This window comes from Gossypium hirsutum, chromosome A11, assembly GCF_007990345.1.
Source record: "Gossypium hirsutum isolate 1008001.06 chromosome A11, Gossypium_hirsutum_v2.1, whole genome shotgun sequence".
NCBI classification, from domain to species: Eukaryota; Viridiplantae; Streptophyta; class Magnoliopsida; order Malvales; family Malvaceae; genus Gossypium; species Gossypium hirsutum.
Genome location: NC_053434.1, coordinates 121,800,035 through 121,819,014, shown reverse-complemented (window position 1 = coordinate 121,819,014; position 18,980 = coordinate 121,800,035). Strand labels below are relative to the sequence as shown.

General features: G+C 32.2%; 4 protein-coding genes across 4 annotated transcripts; all 4 read left to right on the top strand.

Annotated features, from left to right (window-relative positions):
- The first annotated feature begins 2,570 nt into the window (after positions 1-2,570).
- Positions 2,571-3,034, top strand: LOC121209503 (arabinogalactan protein 23). The gene has a single exon (XM_041080241.1). It carries the CDS (start codon positions 2,686-2,688, stop codon positions 2,920-2,922), a length of 237 nt encoding a protein of 78 aa, XP_040936175.1. The 5' UTR covers positions 2,571-2,685; the 3' UTR covers positions 2,923-3,034.
- A 2,117-nt stretch (positions 3,035-5,151) lies between these two features.
- Positions 5,152-5,618, top strand: LOC121209502 (arabinogalactan protein 23). Its single transcript, XM_041080240.1, has one exon. The coding sequence runs from the start codon at positions 5,270-5,272 to the stop codon at positions 5,507-5,509; it is 240 nt and encodes a 79-aa protein (XP_040936174.1). The 5' UTR covers positions 5,152-5,269; the 3' UTR covers positions 5,510-5,618.
- Positions 5,619-11,892: 6,274 nt separating this feature from the next.
- Positions 11,893-12,350, top strand: LOC121209501 (arabinogalactan protein 23). Its single transcript, XM_041080239.1, has one exon. The coding sequence runs from the start codon at positions 12,006-12,008 to the stop codon at positions 12,249-12,251; it is 246 nt and encodes an 81-aa protein (XP_040936173.1). The 5' UTR covers positions 11,893-12,005; the 3' UTR covers positions 12,252-12,350.
- Positions 12,351-13,934: 1,584 nt separating this feature from the next.
- On the top strand, positions 13,935-14,392 carry LOC121209500 (classical arabinogalactan protein 11). Its single transcript, XM_041080238.1, has one exon. It carries the CDS (start codon positions 14,054-14,056, stop codon positions 14,282-14,284), a length of 231 nt encoding a protein of 76 aa, XP_040936172.1. The 5' UTR covers positions 13,935-14,053; the 3' UTR covers positions 14,285-14,392.
- Positions 14,393-18,980: the final 4,588 nt, after the last annotated feature.

Sequence of the window (18,980 nt, the reverse complement as noted above, 5' to 3'; positions counted from 1 at the left end):
ACAACCTTCTCAACTATGACTTCGCCCATAGGCAACATTTCACCAGCCATGGCACTTGCAAATGTATGTATGCTCTGCATGTGGCTCACCTCTAATCTACCTTGCCAATGATAGGTGTTGAGTCATTCTTTTGCATGGAACACAAGTAAGACCCGCGCAGAGCTTTACTATGTCCACATTGATCCCATTATTGCTTATTTAGAAGTTCTAAATGTTTTCTAAGGGGCCAAACATGACAAGACCAGTGAAGACACGTGTTAGGGCCTAATGCCAAGGGATGATCATTCTTGCTTATAAATACCCCTCCTTAGCCTTGATAGGTTTCTTCTTCAACCTCTCTCTTTCAGCACTTCACCACCATTTAAACCACTATCTTGCTCTCTTACCAGCCTCTTCTATAATCATCACTCAGTTTAAACGAACAAGGATAAACACACATAGTTATAAATAAATAAACACGAAAATGATTTTACTTAATGAACACAAATTAAACACAAATAAGCTTTAAAAAAATAAATAAATGAACATAAATAAAGACATATTATTCAAATTCAATTCATTTATAGTCAGTAAAAGTACTAGAGAAGCCCCTGTACTTAGCGGTAGATTGCATTTCGACTCTTTTATTGAAAAATGAGCAAATTAGCCCTTATATATTCCAAAACGTGCAAATTAGACTGCCATTAAATTATCTGTAAAATGATGATGTAGCACGTTAAATCCTTGCTGAAAATGATTTTCATGGGTAAACTATAAAAATAGTCACCCAACTATGTCTTTTATTTTATTTTGGTTATCCGACTTTTAATTTTTTCGATTTAGTCATTCTGAGTTGATGTGGGCTTGTTTTATTGGTCTAGTAACAAAATTAGCTCTCTAATGTTTATATATTCCATCGATTTGATTCTAAATATAAAAAAATGAACAAATTTAGCCCTCAATGTTTACAAAATTTGCCATTTTAGTTATAATTCTAAAAAATTAATAAATTTAACTCTCAATATTTACAAAATCTATCAATTTAGTCCTAATTGTAAAAATTTAAAAATATATATTTTTAAAGATATTCATTTTTAGCCAATAAGTACCCAATTGATTAAATAGTAATTGGACTGAAGTGTATATCCACTTTGAGAACACAAATTCTTCAAATTTCATTAGTTTGATTGTTGAATTGACTAAATAGTAAATTGATTCAATTATTCAATAATAAAAATTTGAATTCAAAATTTAGCTAACAAGACAAAAGCTGTAAAATAATTAGTTAAAATTTAATAAAAAACATATTTATGTAAATATATATTTAAATTTTTTGTTGGATTTTTAAACAAGAAATTGGGTTTTTCCTATGTTTTTATTGATTTTCATCTTTGTAAATATAAAATTTTTAAAAATTTATTTTACCCGTCTTATTTATGAATATTTCTGAGTCATTATTAATCAATGTTTTTAAAATGTAGAACCATATAATTTTACAGGTTAAATCAGTTGAATCAAGAAATATTTTTTTTTATTTAATTTGATATGAATAAAAAAAATTATGATTAATAGTTAAGTGACCAAAATGGAATAGAATGAAAGACATAGTTAAGTGATTATTTTTATAGTTTACCTATAAAAAAATAATTTTCAGCATAGATTTAATGTTCTATATCATTATTTAATAGATAAAATTTAAAGGATGATCTAATTTGTACGTTTCGAAATATATAAAAGCTAATTTAGCCACTGTTTTAGTAAAAGGGCTGAAATTCACCCTAAATACAAGAGCTTATTTAGTTTTTTTTTTTGAATCTAATTCAACCGTGAAACTATCCAAAACTTTCTAAGTTGATACAATGCTAGAACTACTCATAACTCATCCTAGCTTTTCAATAGGAGGATAAACCCATTCAAACTCACATCCTCTTGCATTGACAATAATATCAATGTCAACCAAGCTAAAACTTAATCCACTTTACTTGATACTTTTATAGTCTTATATTCATCTCAATAAAAACTTACCATCCGACCATTTATCATAGTACATAATATTTTTTTAGTACATCTTATTATATAATATTTACATATAAATGATTAGAATCGTCTTGCTTTACTTTACCATTACGGTTCTAGTTAAAAAAATTAATTCAATATAAAATATATGGAATTAGTCAATTAAGTTTTAACTCAATTGGCATAGGTATTATTGTTAATCCAGGAGGACCTGCGTTTGAATGACCTGAAATGCATTATCCTCGTATTTAAAAGTTGGGGAGATGTTATGATAGTTCTAGACATTAAGTAAAAAAATACAGATATCAAATATTATGATTTTAAAAAAATAATGAAAAAAAAACTTATTCAAATAGTTTAATTAAATTTAAATAAAAATTCATTATCATTCAATATTAAAATTTAAAATCTCCTTATCTAAAAATTCAGTCAAAATCGTTAAAAAAATTCAAAATTTTGCATGTCTATTCCGCAAACCATGCGAAAACCAAACACGTAATTTGATTTTTAAATTTCGTCACTAAAAATAGCCATGAATTTTCACCTATAAAAGATCCTCCCCACCATCATTGTTCTTCAGCCCATCAATAACAAAGCAAATAATAACAATCACCGGCGGATCCCCATTCGCCAGCAATTAAACGCAGGTCTCATTCATTTCCGGTGCGTTTAATAATCCCTTTATACGCCATGGACATGAAGAAGGTCTCCACCGCCATCATTGTTGCTGCTGCCTCAATGAGCGCCGTCATGGCTGCCGGTGCACCTGCTCCTTCCCCTTCCGCCGGTGGTTCTAGTCCTAGCTCCTCTCCTGCTTCCGCCCCAGCATCAGGACCAGATTCCAGCGTGGCTGCCGCAACCTTGCCTGTTCTTGGATCATTGGTTGGGGCTTCCATTGTTTCTTTGTTTTCTTGCATGCTGCAGTAAGCTACATGTATGAAAAATTAACATGTGAACGAATATTTTATTTTATTTTTTATTTTTTATTTTGTAAGAAACATGTGATGAATATTAAAAAATTGAAATGGAGCTTTGGAAAGTATGTTGTGTTTATACTTTTACTTTTAGATTTATTCAAAACAATGAATAACTTGAAAATAACAATGAATTATTGAACTAATAACTACTATGTAATTAGATAAATGTGGGTTGAAGTTGGAAAATCTTTTTAAAGTAGTTGAATTAACTTTTTAAATTTTAAACATAATTAAAAGATTAAATAAATTTTTTATCATTTTGAAGGGACAAAGTATAATTTTATTATTGTTAATTTAAAATTTTAAAAATTATAAAAAGAGCTAAATGAAAAAAATTTCATTTTAGGGGAGGCCGATGCCCTGCCAACCCATCTTGAATTCGCTCCGATGAGGTTAAAAATAGTGATTGGGTATGTGCTTGAATTCAAACATAGCTGTAACGGTGATGTGAGGATATTAAGTTGGAAATAATTTTCTTTATCATTATTAGAAATAATATATAATAGAAGTTGTAAATTATTTTATTTTTATGAAATTATTAAAATATGTGAAGTTGTAATTTTATTTAATAAAATAATAACATGTATCATAATATTTTTATAAATATTTTAATTAATTAATTTATAATCATTTAAAATAATTTATTATATTAAATGATAAATATACATTAATTTATTAAAAATAACAAAATTATTTAATTTATTAAAAGAGAAATAAACAAAAAAGAAGAAGAAGAATGAACATGGCATAAGGAGTATGGATATAAAACAAATGGTGCACGGATACAAATAGAGTTAATCATGGTTCAGGCTTTAATAGAATTTTTGATCCGTTTTTTGGCCCAACTTAAAAAATAAGTTTAAAATTTTGTCCAAATTTGACTTGAATAAAAATGTTAAAACTTGAGCTTGACCCGCCCTGTCTGTATTAAAATTAATGTTTCTCAGCTAATTGAAAATAAATTAAAAAATAATTTATAATAATACTAAGATAGGTACAACTTAGCAAGCAAATTCTCTAAAATAGTAGCAAAATTAACAATAAAATAAGAGTTATACAATATCCAATTAATAAGAACAAAATAATAGTAATATAATAGCGAAACGATACCAAAACAGTGACAAAACAACTGCAAAAATAGTGCAATAGCAGCAAAAAGTAGTAGGTTTTTTTTTACAAAGTTGGATTGGGCCGAGGCTAGGGCAAAAAAAGCTTGCCTAATGCAACTTGTTTAGAAAGTAGGCCTTGTTTTTTTTTGCAAAAACCTATTTTTCGAGCCTATATTTTTGCACAAATACTTTTACTTTTTGAGTGGATCTTCGGGCCGGGTGGCTTGGCCAATGATTAGGTCTAGATACAAGAGGAAAGAAAAAGTTAGTGGAGTTGTAATCCGCCAAAACTAAAAAAGTAAAGCTCAGTGCAATGAAATTGAATCCCATTTATGCATCCTAGTGATTGATTGCAACACGATTGGGCAATAAAGTGCCAAAATCGTGCCACACTGAAGGTAAACTTAAATCCAAATGAATTCTTGGTTGGGTAACTAAAATAGAACAAAGACATAATTAGGTGACTCTTTTTATATACCCGTAAAAGATAATTTTCAACATATATTTAACCATTCACGTCATCATTTAATAGATAAAATTTAACGAATGAGCTAATTTGTATATTTCAAAATATATAAAGATTAATTTATTTATTTTTTTAAATAAAAGAACCGAAATTCAATCTTCCCCAAATATGGAAAGTTAACTAACAATTTTACATTTATAGTCCTATATTCATCTCAATAAAATTTACCATCCAACCATTTATCATAATATATAATATTTTTTAATACATTTTATTATATAATATTTACATATAAATGATTAGAATCGTCTTGCTTTACTTTACCATTAAAATTTCGTAAAAGAATCATATCGGTCCAAATTAAATTTTTTATTTTAAAAATAAAATATATTCAAATAATTTAATTAAATTTAAATAAAAATTAATTATCATTCAAACTTAAATTTTAAAATCGCATTATCTAAAAATAGTTAAGAATATTAAAAAATTTGCATGTCTATCCCGCAAACCATGCGAAAACCAAACACGTAATTTGATTTTTAAATTTCATCACTAAAAATAGCTATGAATTTTCACCTATAAAAGATCCTCCCCAACATCATTGTTCTTCAGACCTGCAATAACAAAGCAAATAATAACAATCACCGGCGGATCCCCATTCTCCAGCAATTAAACGCAGGTCTCGTTCATTTCCGGTGCGTTTAATAATCCCTTTATACGCCATGGACATGAAGAAGGTCTCCACCGCCATCATTGTTGCTGCTGCCTCAATGAGCGCCGTCATGGCTGCCGGTGCACCTGCTCCTTCCCCTTCCGCCGGTGGTTCTAGTCCTAGCTCCTCTCCTGCTTCCGCCCCAGCATCAGGACCAGATTCCAGCGTGGCTGCCTCAACCTTGCCTGTTCTTGGATCATTGGTTGGGGCTTCCATTGTTTCTTTGTTTTCTTACATGCTACATGTATGAAAAATCAACATGTGAACGAATATTTTATTTTATCTTATTTTTTATTTTTTGTAAGAAACATGTGATGAATATTGAAAAAAATTGAAATGGAGCTTTGAATTGAAAAGTATTTTGTGTTTATGCGTTTACTTTTCGATTTATTCAACTAATAACATGAAAATAACGATGAATTATTGAACTAATAAATAGTACGTAATTAGATAAATGCAGCGGGAAGTTGAAATTTTTTTTTAGGAAAATCGAGATTAAAATATATATTTTATAACTCTAGTAAGGACTAGTTCATCGATCAAAATAGAAAATTCATCAAAATAGAAAATTTAGGATTTTTTTTTTAATTACCTATCATTTGGATCCCTTTTACTTTTAAAATATGAGGAGATTATTGAAATGTTTATTTGATTTTGGTTGAAAATGTGTTATTCATAAAATATTACTCCATTAGAATCCAAGAAATTATATGGTTTGATTCCTCAACTCCAATTAGGGGTACACCTAGAGTCCACTTCTTCCCATACTATGAGTGAAAAACGAAAATGTAAAGACTACCATTAAAGCAGCTCAAGGAAGACTTACTATATCCATGTGTATTATGTCCTTTATCTCTTTGAATATGAAATAAATATGAAGGAATTTAAATTTTTCATTACTGTTCACTAATAATAGTGGAATTACTAGCGCAGTCACTATTGATGAATCACTTCAATAAATCCATTTATAACAAGCTCTTATCTGCCGGTGCACCTGCTTCTTCCCCTTCCGCCGGTGGTTCTAGTCCTAGCTCCTCTCCTTCTTCCGTCACAGCATCAGGACCAGATTCCAGCGTGGCTGCCGCGACCTTGCCTGTTCTTGGATCATTGGTTGGGGCTTCCATTGTTTCTTTGTTTTCTTACATGCTACATGTATGAAAAATCTAACATGTGAACGAATATTTTATTTATTTTTTATTTTTTGTAAGAAACATGAGATGAATATTGAAAAAATTGAAATGGAGCTTTGAAAAAGTATTTTGTGTTTATGCTTTTACTTTTCGATTTATTCAACTAATAACATGAAAATAACAATGAATTATTGAACTAATAACTAGTATGTAATTAGATTAATGCAGGGTGAAGTTGGATTTATTTTTTAGGGTAATCGAGATTAAAATATATATATTTTATAAGAGTCAAAATACATATTTAATTATATTTTGTGGTATTTAAAATGATTAAATTGAAAATTTAATAATTTTGCGCTTAAATTATAACTTTATCATATATTTAAGGGTAATTATAAAAATAGTCACTTTTGTTTGTCTCAGATTACATTTTAGTCACTTACGTTATCGTTTGTTACAAAGTGGTCACTCTTATTAAGCTCCGTTACCTCTCTAATGGCAATCCTAAGTGGCAGTCCAAATAAATTTTAAATGCCAACTTGAATGTCCAATTGGGACTAGAATAGGTTTTTTAATTAACTAAATTTAATTAATTGTAAATTTTAAATTAATTACACCTTGAATTGGAAAATAAAAACAGTTGGTCCCCTTTTTCTTTTAGCTTTCTTTTTCATTTTGATTGAAAAAACTATTCTCATCCCAATTGGCATTTAGAACTCATTTGGATTGTTATGTAGGATTGTTGTTACGAAAGTAACGGAGATGAACGGTAAAGTGGATACTTCGTAACAAAAATGTAAGTGACTAAAACATAACATTTCAAATATAAGGAACTAAAATGTAATCTAAGATAAATAAAATTGAATAATTTTACATTTTATCTTAATTTATGTTTTTTTGAATTTTGGATAGTCTAAACCAATTTAAGAGAGGGTGTAAAGCCCTTATCAACCCCCTCCTTTTCCCTCCTACCACTAAAGAGGGTGAAGAAAGGAATGAAGACAGAAAGGGTGTTTGAATATATTTGTATTTTTTATAGTTGTAATTAATTGAATTCTATATTATAATTAATTGGATATTTATTTATAGATGTTTTATAATTGTATTTTCTTTGTACTTTCTGAATTTTAAAAAAAAATTCAAATTGACTCGGGTTAATTTTGTGGTCTATTTTACTATTAAAATATAATAGTATGGAAAGAAGGGCACTGACGAGAATATTCTTCATATACTTCTTGACTGTTCCAAAGCTGAGGAAGAAGTATGGATGCAATTCATTCCGAATTCATTTTACTCTAAGTTCTTATTTGTGCCACTTTTGTTCTGGGTGAATGTCAACTTTACTAATAAACTAAATTTACAATTTGATCATCCTGTTCGGTATATTATGCTAGTTTGTATGGAAATAAAGGAATTTTTTTGTTTTTGGAATATGCTTGTAAGATTGGCTTGAAGTTGGGTTGTGAATGTTAATAACATAAGAGGGAATCAACGATCAAGGTTAAAAATCGAATCAAACCAAGCACCTGGCAGCAATCAATACCTGGTTGCATCAAATTGAACACAGATGGTGCAAGGAAACTTCATACTAGACTTGCTTGCTCAGCTGAGATTGCTAGACACAACCATGGTAGATGGATATTTGGCTACGGGGCTACGGTCACAATATGGTCACAATATTGAGAAATGTAGTGTTGAACAAGCAGAACCTTGGCCAATCTATAGTGGACTTAAACTGTTGTGGTGCGAAAGGTGGAAATTGGTTGTTTTGGAATGTGATTATTTAACTGCAATTCAAACAATCAATAATGACTAAAAAAGGCGTAGTGAACAGAGCACTAGTATGCAGAATAAAAGAACTTTGCACTTGAGCACGAATGGTTCACATTGAGCATATTTAAGGAAATCTAATGGAATAGTTAATGCCTTAGCTGATACGATGTTTAACTTAAATTGAATCTCCACTATTTTATTTTTTCTCTCCAACAAATTGATACTTCCATTCTAAATTATAATGGCCAATTTTGGCCCAAACAAACAAGCCAAAAAATAAAATCCACATAACCAACTTTCAAGTCCATTTACAATGTTAAATAACCCAAGACAAATTGCCCAAACCCATTAAAGTAACAAAACCCAAATAAAATAAATGTCTATTTGCAAAACCCACACCAGCCTAAAAAGTTTTAAAACCCAAAAGAAGCCCAATAAACCTAAAAGCTTAGAAACCCTAGCCCACAAAATATTTTTTGCTAAAAAAGAACCCTAGCCACCAAAGCATTGCAGCCGTCGCTCCTCCCATGCATGCCCTGACCGTCGCCTCTTCCACGCGTCGCATGGCACCTGCAACAGAGACAAAAACAACAGCAAGAGAAAGCATGCGAATGATGGAAAAAAAAATAAACAAAGGAACAAAAACAAAAAAATATGGAATGAATGTTTGGTAGATCGGCTTTAAAAAGCCAAAATCTATCATTTGTAAGGGGTTTTTTTTTTCGAATTAAAAAAAGAAACCGATTGTAAAAGGGGGAGACATTAAGCAAACATAATAGCAAGAAAACTAAAAGGTTGATTTCGTTTCCATTTTCGTTTTAAGTTCTAAAATTCATATATTCTGTTTTCTTTTGATTTTTATTTCTTTAGACATCCGAAAATAAACAGAAATAAAGAGAAGGGAGGGGACTTACCGAAGCCTGGAATCGCGTCGCCGGAGCCTCTGCTCCGTGATTGAGACCGATTCAAAAGGGAAATAAAAAGGGGTCTATCCTCATAAACTCTTGGACGCCTTGAACAGAGGTGGAAAGCCCCTTTTCGCATACCCTTAACCACCGTCTACGGTGGGAACTACGGCAGCCACAAAAAGCCACGACGATGGCGGCGATGATGGGTGTTAAAGCCCTAGCCGAAATGAGAAAATGGAGGAGGGAGAGAGAGTTTAAGGGATTGTTTCAGTTTTTTATTATTTTGAAGGCTAAAATGATTTTTGTAACAAAAATTGGGCCTTATATACACTCACAAAACGACAGCGTTTTGGGTGGGTGGTCTAAGTGCTGAAACGGCACCGTTTCATTTGACCCGAATGTGACCCGACCCGCGCCCACGGAGGATCCGCGCATTTTGTCCGGATGGTCTATTTGTGCATGGGATCCTTCTACTTTCTTGGCGCGTTCCAATGTGGTCCTCCTTTTTTATTTCGAATTCGCCCCAAATTTGTGTTCCAAAATTCAATATAGTTCTTTTTTAATTATTCAACCATTTTGTTATTAATTAATCAAATTTATTTTTATTATTAATTCTATTATTACTACTTATTATTATTGCCATTATTCTATTATTTCTTATATTTTATCATTATGGTTGTTACTATTTATATCATTGTTTTTACATTATAGTTATAATCATTATTATTCTTTATTTGTTATTGTTGTTATTCTATTATTGTCGTTATTGTTAATATTGGAGCTATTTTTGTCCTTATTATTTTATTGATATCATTGTTTTCTATGTCATTATTGTTGTGTTATCACTAGTATCACCACTATGTCATCAAATCAATCAATTTTATATTAAATTTGCCATATTATATTATATTATTTTTTTTGTTTCTTATCTACATTATTATTACTATTATTATTGGCATTATTTTGAATATATCATATATTCTAAATCATTATCAATTTTAAAAATTTTGCATATATGTTATTTCTTCTAAATTATCATACGTAGTATTCATTTCAAATTTTATATGTATCTTTGTACTCTAAATTATTATATATATATACATACTTCTTTTTTTTGGTTTTCATACGTTGTTTTGTCTCAAAATTTTCTTTTCACCCCATTTATTCTAAATATCTTATACATTATGTATGATAAACCATTTTGCATATTTTAAGTTTTTACATGTTCTTTTGTTATACTATTTTATATGTAAATAATTTTAAATTCTGTTATTATTTATTACAAACCTTTTATTATTATTTACCTTAAGACTTCATATATTACTTATATTAAATTTTTTTCACATACTTCTTATACATTATGTATTTTGGAATATTATTTATTTTAAATTTTTTATATACATGATTTACTTTAAATCTTTGCGTATATTCTATTTTAGAGTTTTATATGAATTACTTGGTTTAAATTATTGTGTATGTTATTTACTTTAAAATTCTTTACATTTATCACCACTTTGAATTATATATATATACATGTATATTCCTTCTGTTCCAAATTCCATTGCAAAACCGGTTAAATTATGTTTGGATTTTAGATGATTGCACTTTCATTATATTTTGTCTTATTTGTTCGTTTATTATACCCTTGTACGTTTTATGTTTCAAGTCCAACACTGTACCTGTCATTGTTATTTATTCGTTTACCATATTATTTTATTTGTCTTTTCATTATTTATGTTATTTATATATTATTTCTACTTCGAAATGTGTATGCTCAATACCGTGTACGCTTACCCTGTTCACCCATTCATCGAGTGGCCCATATGTTTAAAACATATATTGATTTGTAAAGTCTTGTCATCCCAACCGTGTCCAAACATTTCGATATTATGACTTTTATGGTGTATATTCGTTTCATTATTTGGATTATTCATCGCGATTTGTTTCTAAACGTATACCTCTTAAATATTTCATTAAAACTTTTAGGTCCAAATTTAAAACAAAAGAAATTTTGAAAATAAGGAAATGTTTCGCGTCTTGGAACACTGAAGAATTGTGCCCTAACTTACGGGGTTTCGATTCTCTCGTTGATTCTAAATAGCCAAATATCCTTTCGAGTTTTAAAAACACATGAAATTTCAATTAAAATTAAAGATAAACTTGCGCTCAGAAGTTCAAGGTATCGCGTCCTAACTTACGGGATGTGATTCTTTGATGTCTCGAGACAAGAAAATCTTTAGCAATCGTTTTGATCCAATTCAAGCACTTTTAAACTCAACATTCATAAAAAGGGATCGTATTTCAAAATTTATTTTAAAACTTTTCAATTTTCGATATTAAGATATTAATTAATCAATTAAGTACCAATTTTGGGCGTTACGACGGTGCTAATCCTTCCTCGTAAGTAACCGACTCCCGAACCCGTTTTCTCAAAATTCGTAGACCAAAATATCGTTTTAGTAAACTAAAATGTTTTATTAAAACAAGGGTGATCCGACACCCAATAAAGATCGATGGCGACTCCCGTTTTAATTTTCACTTTCAAAACCAAAGTCGATCCCGTTTTCAAAAAATGGTTTCTGACATAAATAATCTGCCAGATGATATCGATGTAATTGCTGTTAAATTATTACTTTTTTCTCTTAAAAAATTTTAAAATCTCCTTATCTAAAAATCCAGTCAAGATCGTTAAAAAAATTCAAAAATTTGCATGTCTATTCCGCAAACCATGCGAAAACCAAACACGTAATTTGATTTTTAAATTTCGTCACTAAAAATAGCCATGAATTTTCACCTATAAAAGATCCTCCCCACCATCATTGTTCTTCAGACCTGCAATAACAAAGCAAATAATTACAATCACCGGCGGATCCCCATTCTCCAGTTATTAAACACAGGTCTCATTCATGTGCGTCTAATAATCCCTTTATACGCCATGGACATGAAGAAGGTCTCCACCGCCATCATTGTTGCTGCCGCCTCAATGAGCGCCGTCATGGCTGCCGGTGCACCTGCTCCTTCCCCTTCAGCCGGTGGTTCTAGTCCTAGCTCCTCTCCTGCTTCCGCCACAGCACCAGGACCAGATTCCAGCGTGGCTGCCGCAACCTTGCCTGTTCTTGGATCATTGGTTGGGGCTTCCATTGTTTCTTTGTTTTCTACGTGCTACATGTATGAAAAATGAACATGTGAACGAATATTTTATTTTATTTTTTATTTTTTTGTAAGAAACATGTGATGAATATTGAAAAAATTGAAATGGAGCTGAAAAGTATTTTGTTTTTATGCGTTTACTTTTCGATTTATTCAACTAATAACATGAAAATATCAATGAATTATTTAACTAATAAATAATATGTAATTAGATAAATGCAGGGTAAGTTGGGAAATTTTTTTGAAGAGAAATCCATATTAAAATATGTATTTTTATTTTTGTTTGCTTCATATTATATTTTATTTATTTATATTTGAAATGTTAAGTTTTAATCACTTACATATTAACTTGGATTTTCGATAAGAACGAGAATAGGTTGTTCATTTTTATTGAAAATTTTAAATTAATTGCACCTTAAATTGGACAACAAAGATTGTTTGTCTTCTTTCTTTTAGCTTTCTTTTTCATTTTGACTGAAAAAACTATTCTCATCCTAGTCTACTTCATAACAAAATGATAATGTAAGTGGCCAAAACGTAACATTTTAAATATCAATGATCAAAATGTAATCTAAGACAAACAAAAATAATTATTTTTATAGTTTACCCTATATTTAACTTATGTTTTTATGAATTTTGGAGAGTTGAACCCATTTTAAGAAAGGGTGTAAAGCCCTTATCAGCCCCTCCTTTTGCCTCCTGCCATGTAAGAGGATGGAGATAGGAACAATGACAAAGAGGGTGTGAATAATAGTATGGAAAGATACAGATGCGGACTGACGAATGATGCTAATTGCTGCATTTGTGGATTTGCAAAAGAAAATATTCTTCATATACTTCATGATTTTCCAAAGCTCAGGAAGTATGGAAGCAATTTATTTCACATTCATTTTACTCCAAGTTTTTAGAAATGTTCCTCATAATTCTGGAATGCTTGTAGGATTGACTCGGAGTTAAGTTGTGAATGTTAAACATAATAGAGAATCAACAATCAAGGTTAAAAATCAAATTAGACTAAGCACCTGACAACAACCAATAGCTGGTTATGTGAAAATAAACACAAATGATGCAAAGAAACGTTATATCGGACTTGCCTACTCAACTGAGACTGCTAAAGATAACCATGGCAGATTTAGCTACAGTCACAATATTGGGAAATGTAGTGTTCAACAAGCAGAACCTTGGCCAATCTATGGTGGACTTAAATTACTTTAGTTTGAAGGGTGGAAATTGGTTGTTTTGGAATGTGATTATTTAACTGCAGTTTAAGCAATTAATGGTGACTATAAAAGCGTAGTGAACAGGACATTAGTATGCAAAATAAAAATGTTTTGCACTCGAGCATGAGTGGTTCACATCGAGCATATTTAAAGAAATGTAATGGAGCAGCTAATGCCTTAGCTGATTTGATGTTTGACTATCAATTGGACCTTTGTTAATTTGTTTTTTCTGTCCAACAAATTGATACTTCCATTCTAAATAATTTACAAGATGATGTTGATGTAATTACTGTTAATTTACTACTCTCCCTCTCTTAAAAAAAATTAAAATCCCTTTATCAAAAAATCCAGTCAAAATCGTTAAAAAAAAATTCAAAATTTTGCATGTCTATCCCGCAAACCATGCGAGAACCAAACACGTAAATTTTTTTAAACTTTTGTCACTAAAAATAGCCATGAATTTTCACCTATAAAAGATCCACCCCACCATCATTGTTCTTCAGACCTGCAATAACAAAGCAAATAATAACAATCACCGGCGGATCCCCATTCACCAGTTATTAAACGCAGGTCTCATTCATTTCCAGTGCGTTTAATAACCCCTTTATACGCCATGGACATGAAGAAGGTCTCCACCGCCATCATTGTTGCTGCCGCCTCAATGAGCGTCGTCATGGCTGCCGGTGCACCATCTCCTGCCCCTTCAGCCGGTGGTTCTAGTCCTAGCTCCTCTCCTGGTTCCGCCCCAGCATCAGGACCGGATTCCAGCGTGGCTGCCGCTACCTTGCCTGTTCTTGGATCATTGGCCTCCATTGTTTCTTTGTTTTCTTACATGCTGCAATAAGTTACATGTATGAAAAATGAACATGTCAACGAATGTTTTATTTTATTCTTTTCGAAAGAAACATGTGATGAATTTTGAAAAAATTGAATAAAATGGAGCTTTGAATAATATTTTGTGCTTATGCGTTTAGTTTTCGATTTATTCAACTAATAACAATGAATAACATGAAAATAACAAACTAATAACTAGTGTGTAATTAGATAAATGCAGGGAGAAGTTGGAAATTTATTTTAAAGAAATCGAGATTAATATATATATATTGTTTATGAGAGTTAAAATATGTATTTAGTTATATTTTATAGTATTTAAAATGATTAAATTGAAATTTTAACAATTTTGAGGTTAAATTATAACTGTAAGGCCCAATTTTATGCCCAGGCCCGAATATTAAAACAATATAAACAACAGTCCAATTACAAAGGAAAATAACAAGCCCAATGTAGCCCATGGCCCGAAACAAAAATTAAAACCCAGCCCGGACAGCATTAACATTTTCGGCAGAAAGATGCCCCCAAACCCTAGCGCCGCATGCCTCGCGTGGCCTCCTCGTCTGCCACGCCCAGCTCTCCATGCCACCATGTCGGCCACCTGCTCCTCCTCCACTACCAGCACCTCCATACCCTGCAAGATCAAGACAAAAAACAGGATAGAATAATAGAAAAAGGATGTAAAAATGGGTTATAAAACCCGAAATGAAGAACGGATACCGGGGGGTTTTTTTTTGTTTGTTTTCGGGTATTTTAGAAAACAGAAGCTAGAACTAAAAAAAAACATAGATCTCAGTACTGAGATAGCAAGCATTCGGGAAAAAGGAAAGGCAAACGAAAATGTTATCTTTTTTCATACATTTTCTTTCGATTTCTATAAACATATCTATACCTTTCTATTAATATAAACCTAAGATCTATACATTTTAAGACCAAGAATAAATAACAAAAAAATATAAAAAATTTTACCTTTCCGGCCACCGCGTGCGGTGGCGGCGCCGGCGCCGGCGAGCCTCCGGTGGCCGTCCGGTGACCCCCCCTTGGCCGGAAATCGCTCCGAGCTCCCCTCTCCTCTCTCCTTTTCTTTTTTTTCCTTTCAGCTCTACAAATGTTTTTTTTGAAATTTTTTGACTTTTATAGGGGGTCAAAACGCACCGTTTTGGACCCCCAGTTTAAACAAATAAAACGACGTCGTTTTGAACGCGGGTCGGGTCGACCCGACCCGCACCAGGGAGGATCCGCGTGTTTTTCTTTGAAAGGGCTAATTGCGCTTTTAGCCCTTCCGCTTTTTCGGGAGTTTACAATCAAGCTTTTTCTTTATTTTTAATTTGGCTCCATGGTTTCGCCCCGAATTCATTCTGGTCCCCCATGCTGCGCAGCGTTTTAATACTTGGGTTTATTGCGCTTTTGACCCTCCAAGTTGCACGCGCGTTACAATTAAGTCCCTTTCCTTTGTTTTCATTTTAAATTGGCCCTACAACTTTGTTTTTAATTCGATTTTAATCCTTTTTTTCATTTATTTTTGTATCTTTATCAAATACCCTTATTATTTTATATTATTAGTATTATTAGTATTACTATTATTATAATTATGTGCTAGTGTATATTTTTATTACGTATGTGTATACACATATATTTTTTTGTATTTAATATTTTTCATTTCACTTTATTTTAATATTTTATTAATTTTATGTACGTTTCTTTTATATTCCAATGTTATTATTATTATTATTATTATTATTTTAGTTTATGCTTTGTTATATATTTATATATTTATAATATGTATATATACGTACTTATACATACTTAAATATATTTTTTCACATTTCATAATTCTTATATACTTACATATATTTATGCATATTTTACATCATATACATACTTATATATTTTATACTCTTAAAAATGCTTTTCGTATATTTCACATATTTTATAATTCACATACATATATTTTTATAATCACGATTTGTAAATATATAAATACACATTTACATTTTTTATAATATTTACCGATTTTATATATATGTACATACTTATCTATGTTTTCATATTCTGTAATTTATATATTTCTTATTTTATGGCTTTAAATTATACATGCATATATATATATATATTTTTACATAATTGTATTTATTGTCATCATTGTTATTTGGTGTATGTTTATTTATCCATGTACACTAGTGCTTTTTCTAAAATGTTAGTTCTATTTATTTAGTTGTATGCTTTGTTTATGTAATCGCCTCGTCATTTCATTTTGCCTATTGCATTGTTGTTACTCATTTTACTTTGCTCACCTTGTTGTATTCGTTATTGTTTTGTCAAGCATCGACACTAAACACCAAAAGGAAAATTTTTCTAAATAAGGCAATATTTCGCGTTTGGAAACTCGAGAAAACGTGCCCTAACGTGCTGGGTTTCGATTTCTCGTTTGACTAAATAGCCAAATATCCTCTTAAAGCTTCAAAGTATGGTTTCATTAAACTATAAGGTGATCTTGGTTTCGATGGTTAGAGTATCGTGTCCTAACGTGCTGGATGTGATATTCCTTCGGAGCAAGAGAATCTTATGTTTCAATTCACGATATCAGATTTTCTTTTAAGGATCGCATTTTTTAAAACTCTTCAAATTTTCAATTTTCGACACTAAGACACTAATTAATCAACTAGGTACCAATTTTGGGCGTATCGAGGGTGCTAATCCTTCCTCGTGCGTAACCGGCTCCCGAACTCATTTTTCTGAATTTCGTAGACCAAAATCGTTGTTTTAATAAAATTAAATCATTTATTAAAAACAACCACTTTTTGAGGTGACCCGATCACACCTCGTCAAAAAAGGATTGGTGGCGACTCCCGTTTTCATTCTTTTTTAAATCCAAGTCGACCCCGTTTTCATCCAAAAAATGGTGTCAACAGCTTGGCGACTCCACTGGGGAAATTAATAAGAGAGTCAAGCCACGAGCTGATTGCTTTTTGTCTTTGTGTCAAATTGAAAACTTGCTTTTTGCCTTTATTTGGCTTTTATTATTTGTTTATAATTACTGCTTTGTTTAGAGTTTAGGTGTATATTTCTGCACATTCCATTGCATGACCGTTGGTCACACCTTTTAAGTGGGAGTGAGAAACTACGCCTTCGTGAGGTTTTCACCTCCGCATGGGATAGTGAATCGCTTCCGGGATACATCCGTACCTATGTCTTCGTGAGATTTTCATCTCCGCATGGCCATAGGGAAATGTATTCCCCTGAACTGAACTCGGTCCATATGAGCCTATAATGGGTGAGGATCGAGGAATCTGCTGGTTCAGGTACCCTTACTTTAGAACCAAACCACGCATAGCGAGCCTTAAGAACCCACCGAGATAGAGCTATTCCAGACCCTAGTGCTTACCGAATAGATGCTTTATTTATTATTGTTTACTTTAAATCTAGATCTAATTTGCTTTGTTTGTGATTGCATGGCATTTTCATTTCAAAAGAGGTGTCGATTCACGTTCAGTATAGATAGAAAGCTTATCATGGAAAAGAGGTTTCTTGATAAAGTAGAAGACAATGCAGCTGTACGATTATGGGCTGAGACGATGTGGAGAGAGAAAGGCGATAGTCTTGCAGAAGGGTACGTATCAGAGTTATGGGACTTCACCCGTAGCAGCGTAATCCAAAATGATCTTCGAGAAATGAAGGAAATATGGGATCAATGGGACGACGGGACCAAGCAGATGTTTTACTGTGATTACGGGGACTTGCCTCACCTACTTGGTGTCAAAGTGGACAAGCATTTATTCCGAGCCCTAGCCCAGTTTTGGAATCCTGCTTACAGTTGTTTCACTTTTGGGAAAGTGGACTTGGTGCCCACAGTGGAAGAATATACGACCTTGCTTCGGTGTCCAAAGATTCAAATTGACAAGGCCTACTCTAGAGCTGCTAGTGTCCCAACATTATTAAAAAAATTGATGAGTATTACGGGGATGAGCGAACGTGGGTCGCTGCCCGAATCCAACAGAAAGGAAACAGTAAATGCGTTCCTTGGAAAAGCTTGCGAGATTTAGTATTAGCACACCCTGATGTGAAGAAAAGAGTGGATGTCTTCGCTCTAGGTATCTATGGTTTGGTAATTTTCCCTAGAGCTTTAGGGCACATAGATGAGGCTGTCTCTGATTTGTTCGATCGGCTTAGTAAAGGAGTCACGCCCATCCCGGCAATCTTAGCAGAAACCTTCAGATCTCTAAGCGCATGTCGAAGAGCAGGGGAAGGAAGGTTCATTGGATGCGCACAGCTACTATTGGTGTGGTTCCATAGTACTTTTGGAAGGTGGAAAATTCTCTTATCGAGTCTTCTCAGAAGGCTATTCCCCATTGAAGGAACAGGTTGCTACACCAAGACGAGACGACATCACGGAAGAGAAGTGGATGACAATTCTCCAAAATCTTCAGGAGGACGACGTTAATGGAAAGCTCCTTGGATGGTACCCGACGAGATCCTGTATCGATGTGGTGATTTCGACTGGGTCCCTTTACTCGGAATTTGGGAGCTGTCGGTTATGCCCCTTTACTCGTATTAAGACAATATAGATCGGGACAGTTCATACCAGCAACACAAGGGCTGGCTCAATGTGAGTTTTCTTATAAGGATGAAAACTACAAGAGAAAAACTCGAGAAATATCTAACGCTTGGAAACAGGTTCACCGAATGAAAAGATTTATCGTAGGAGCGAT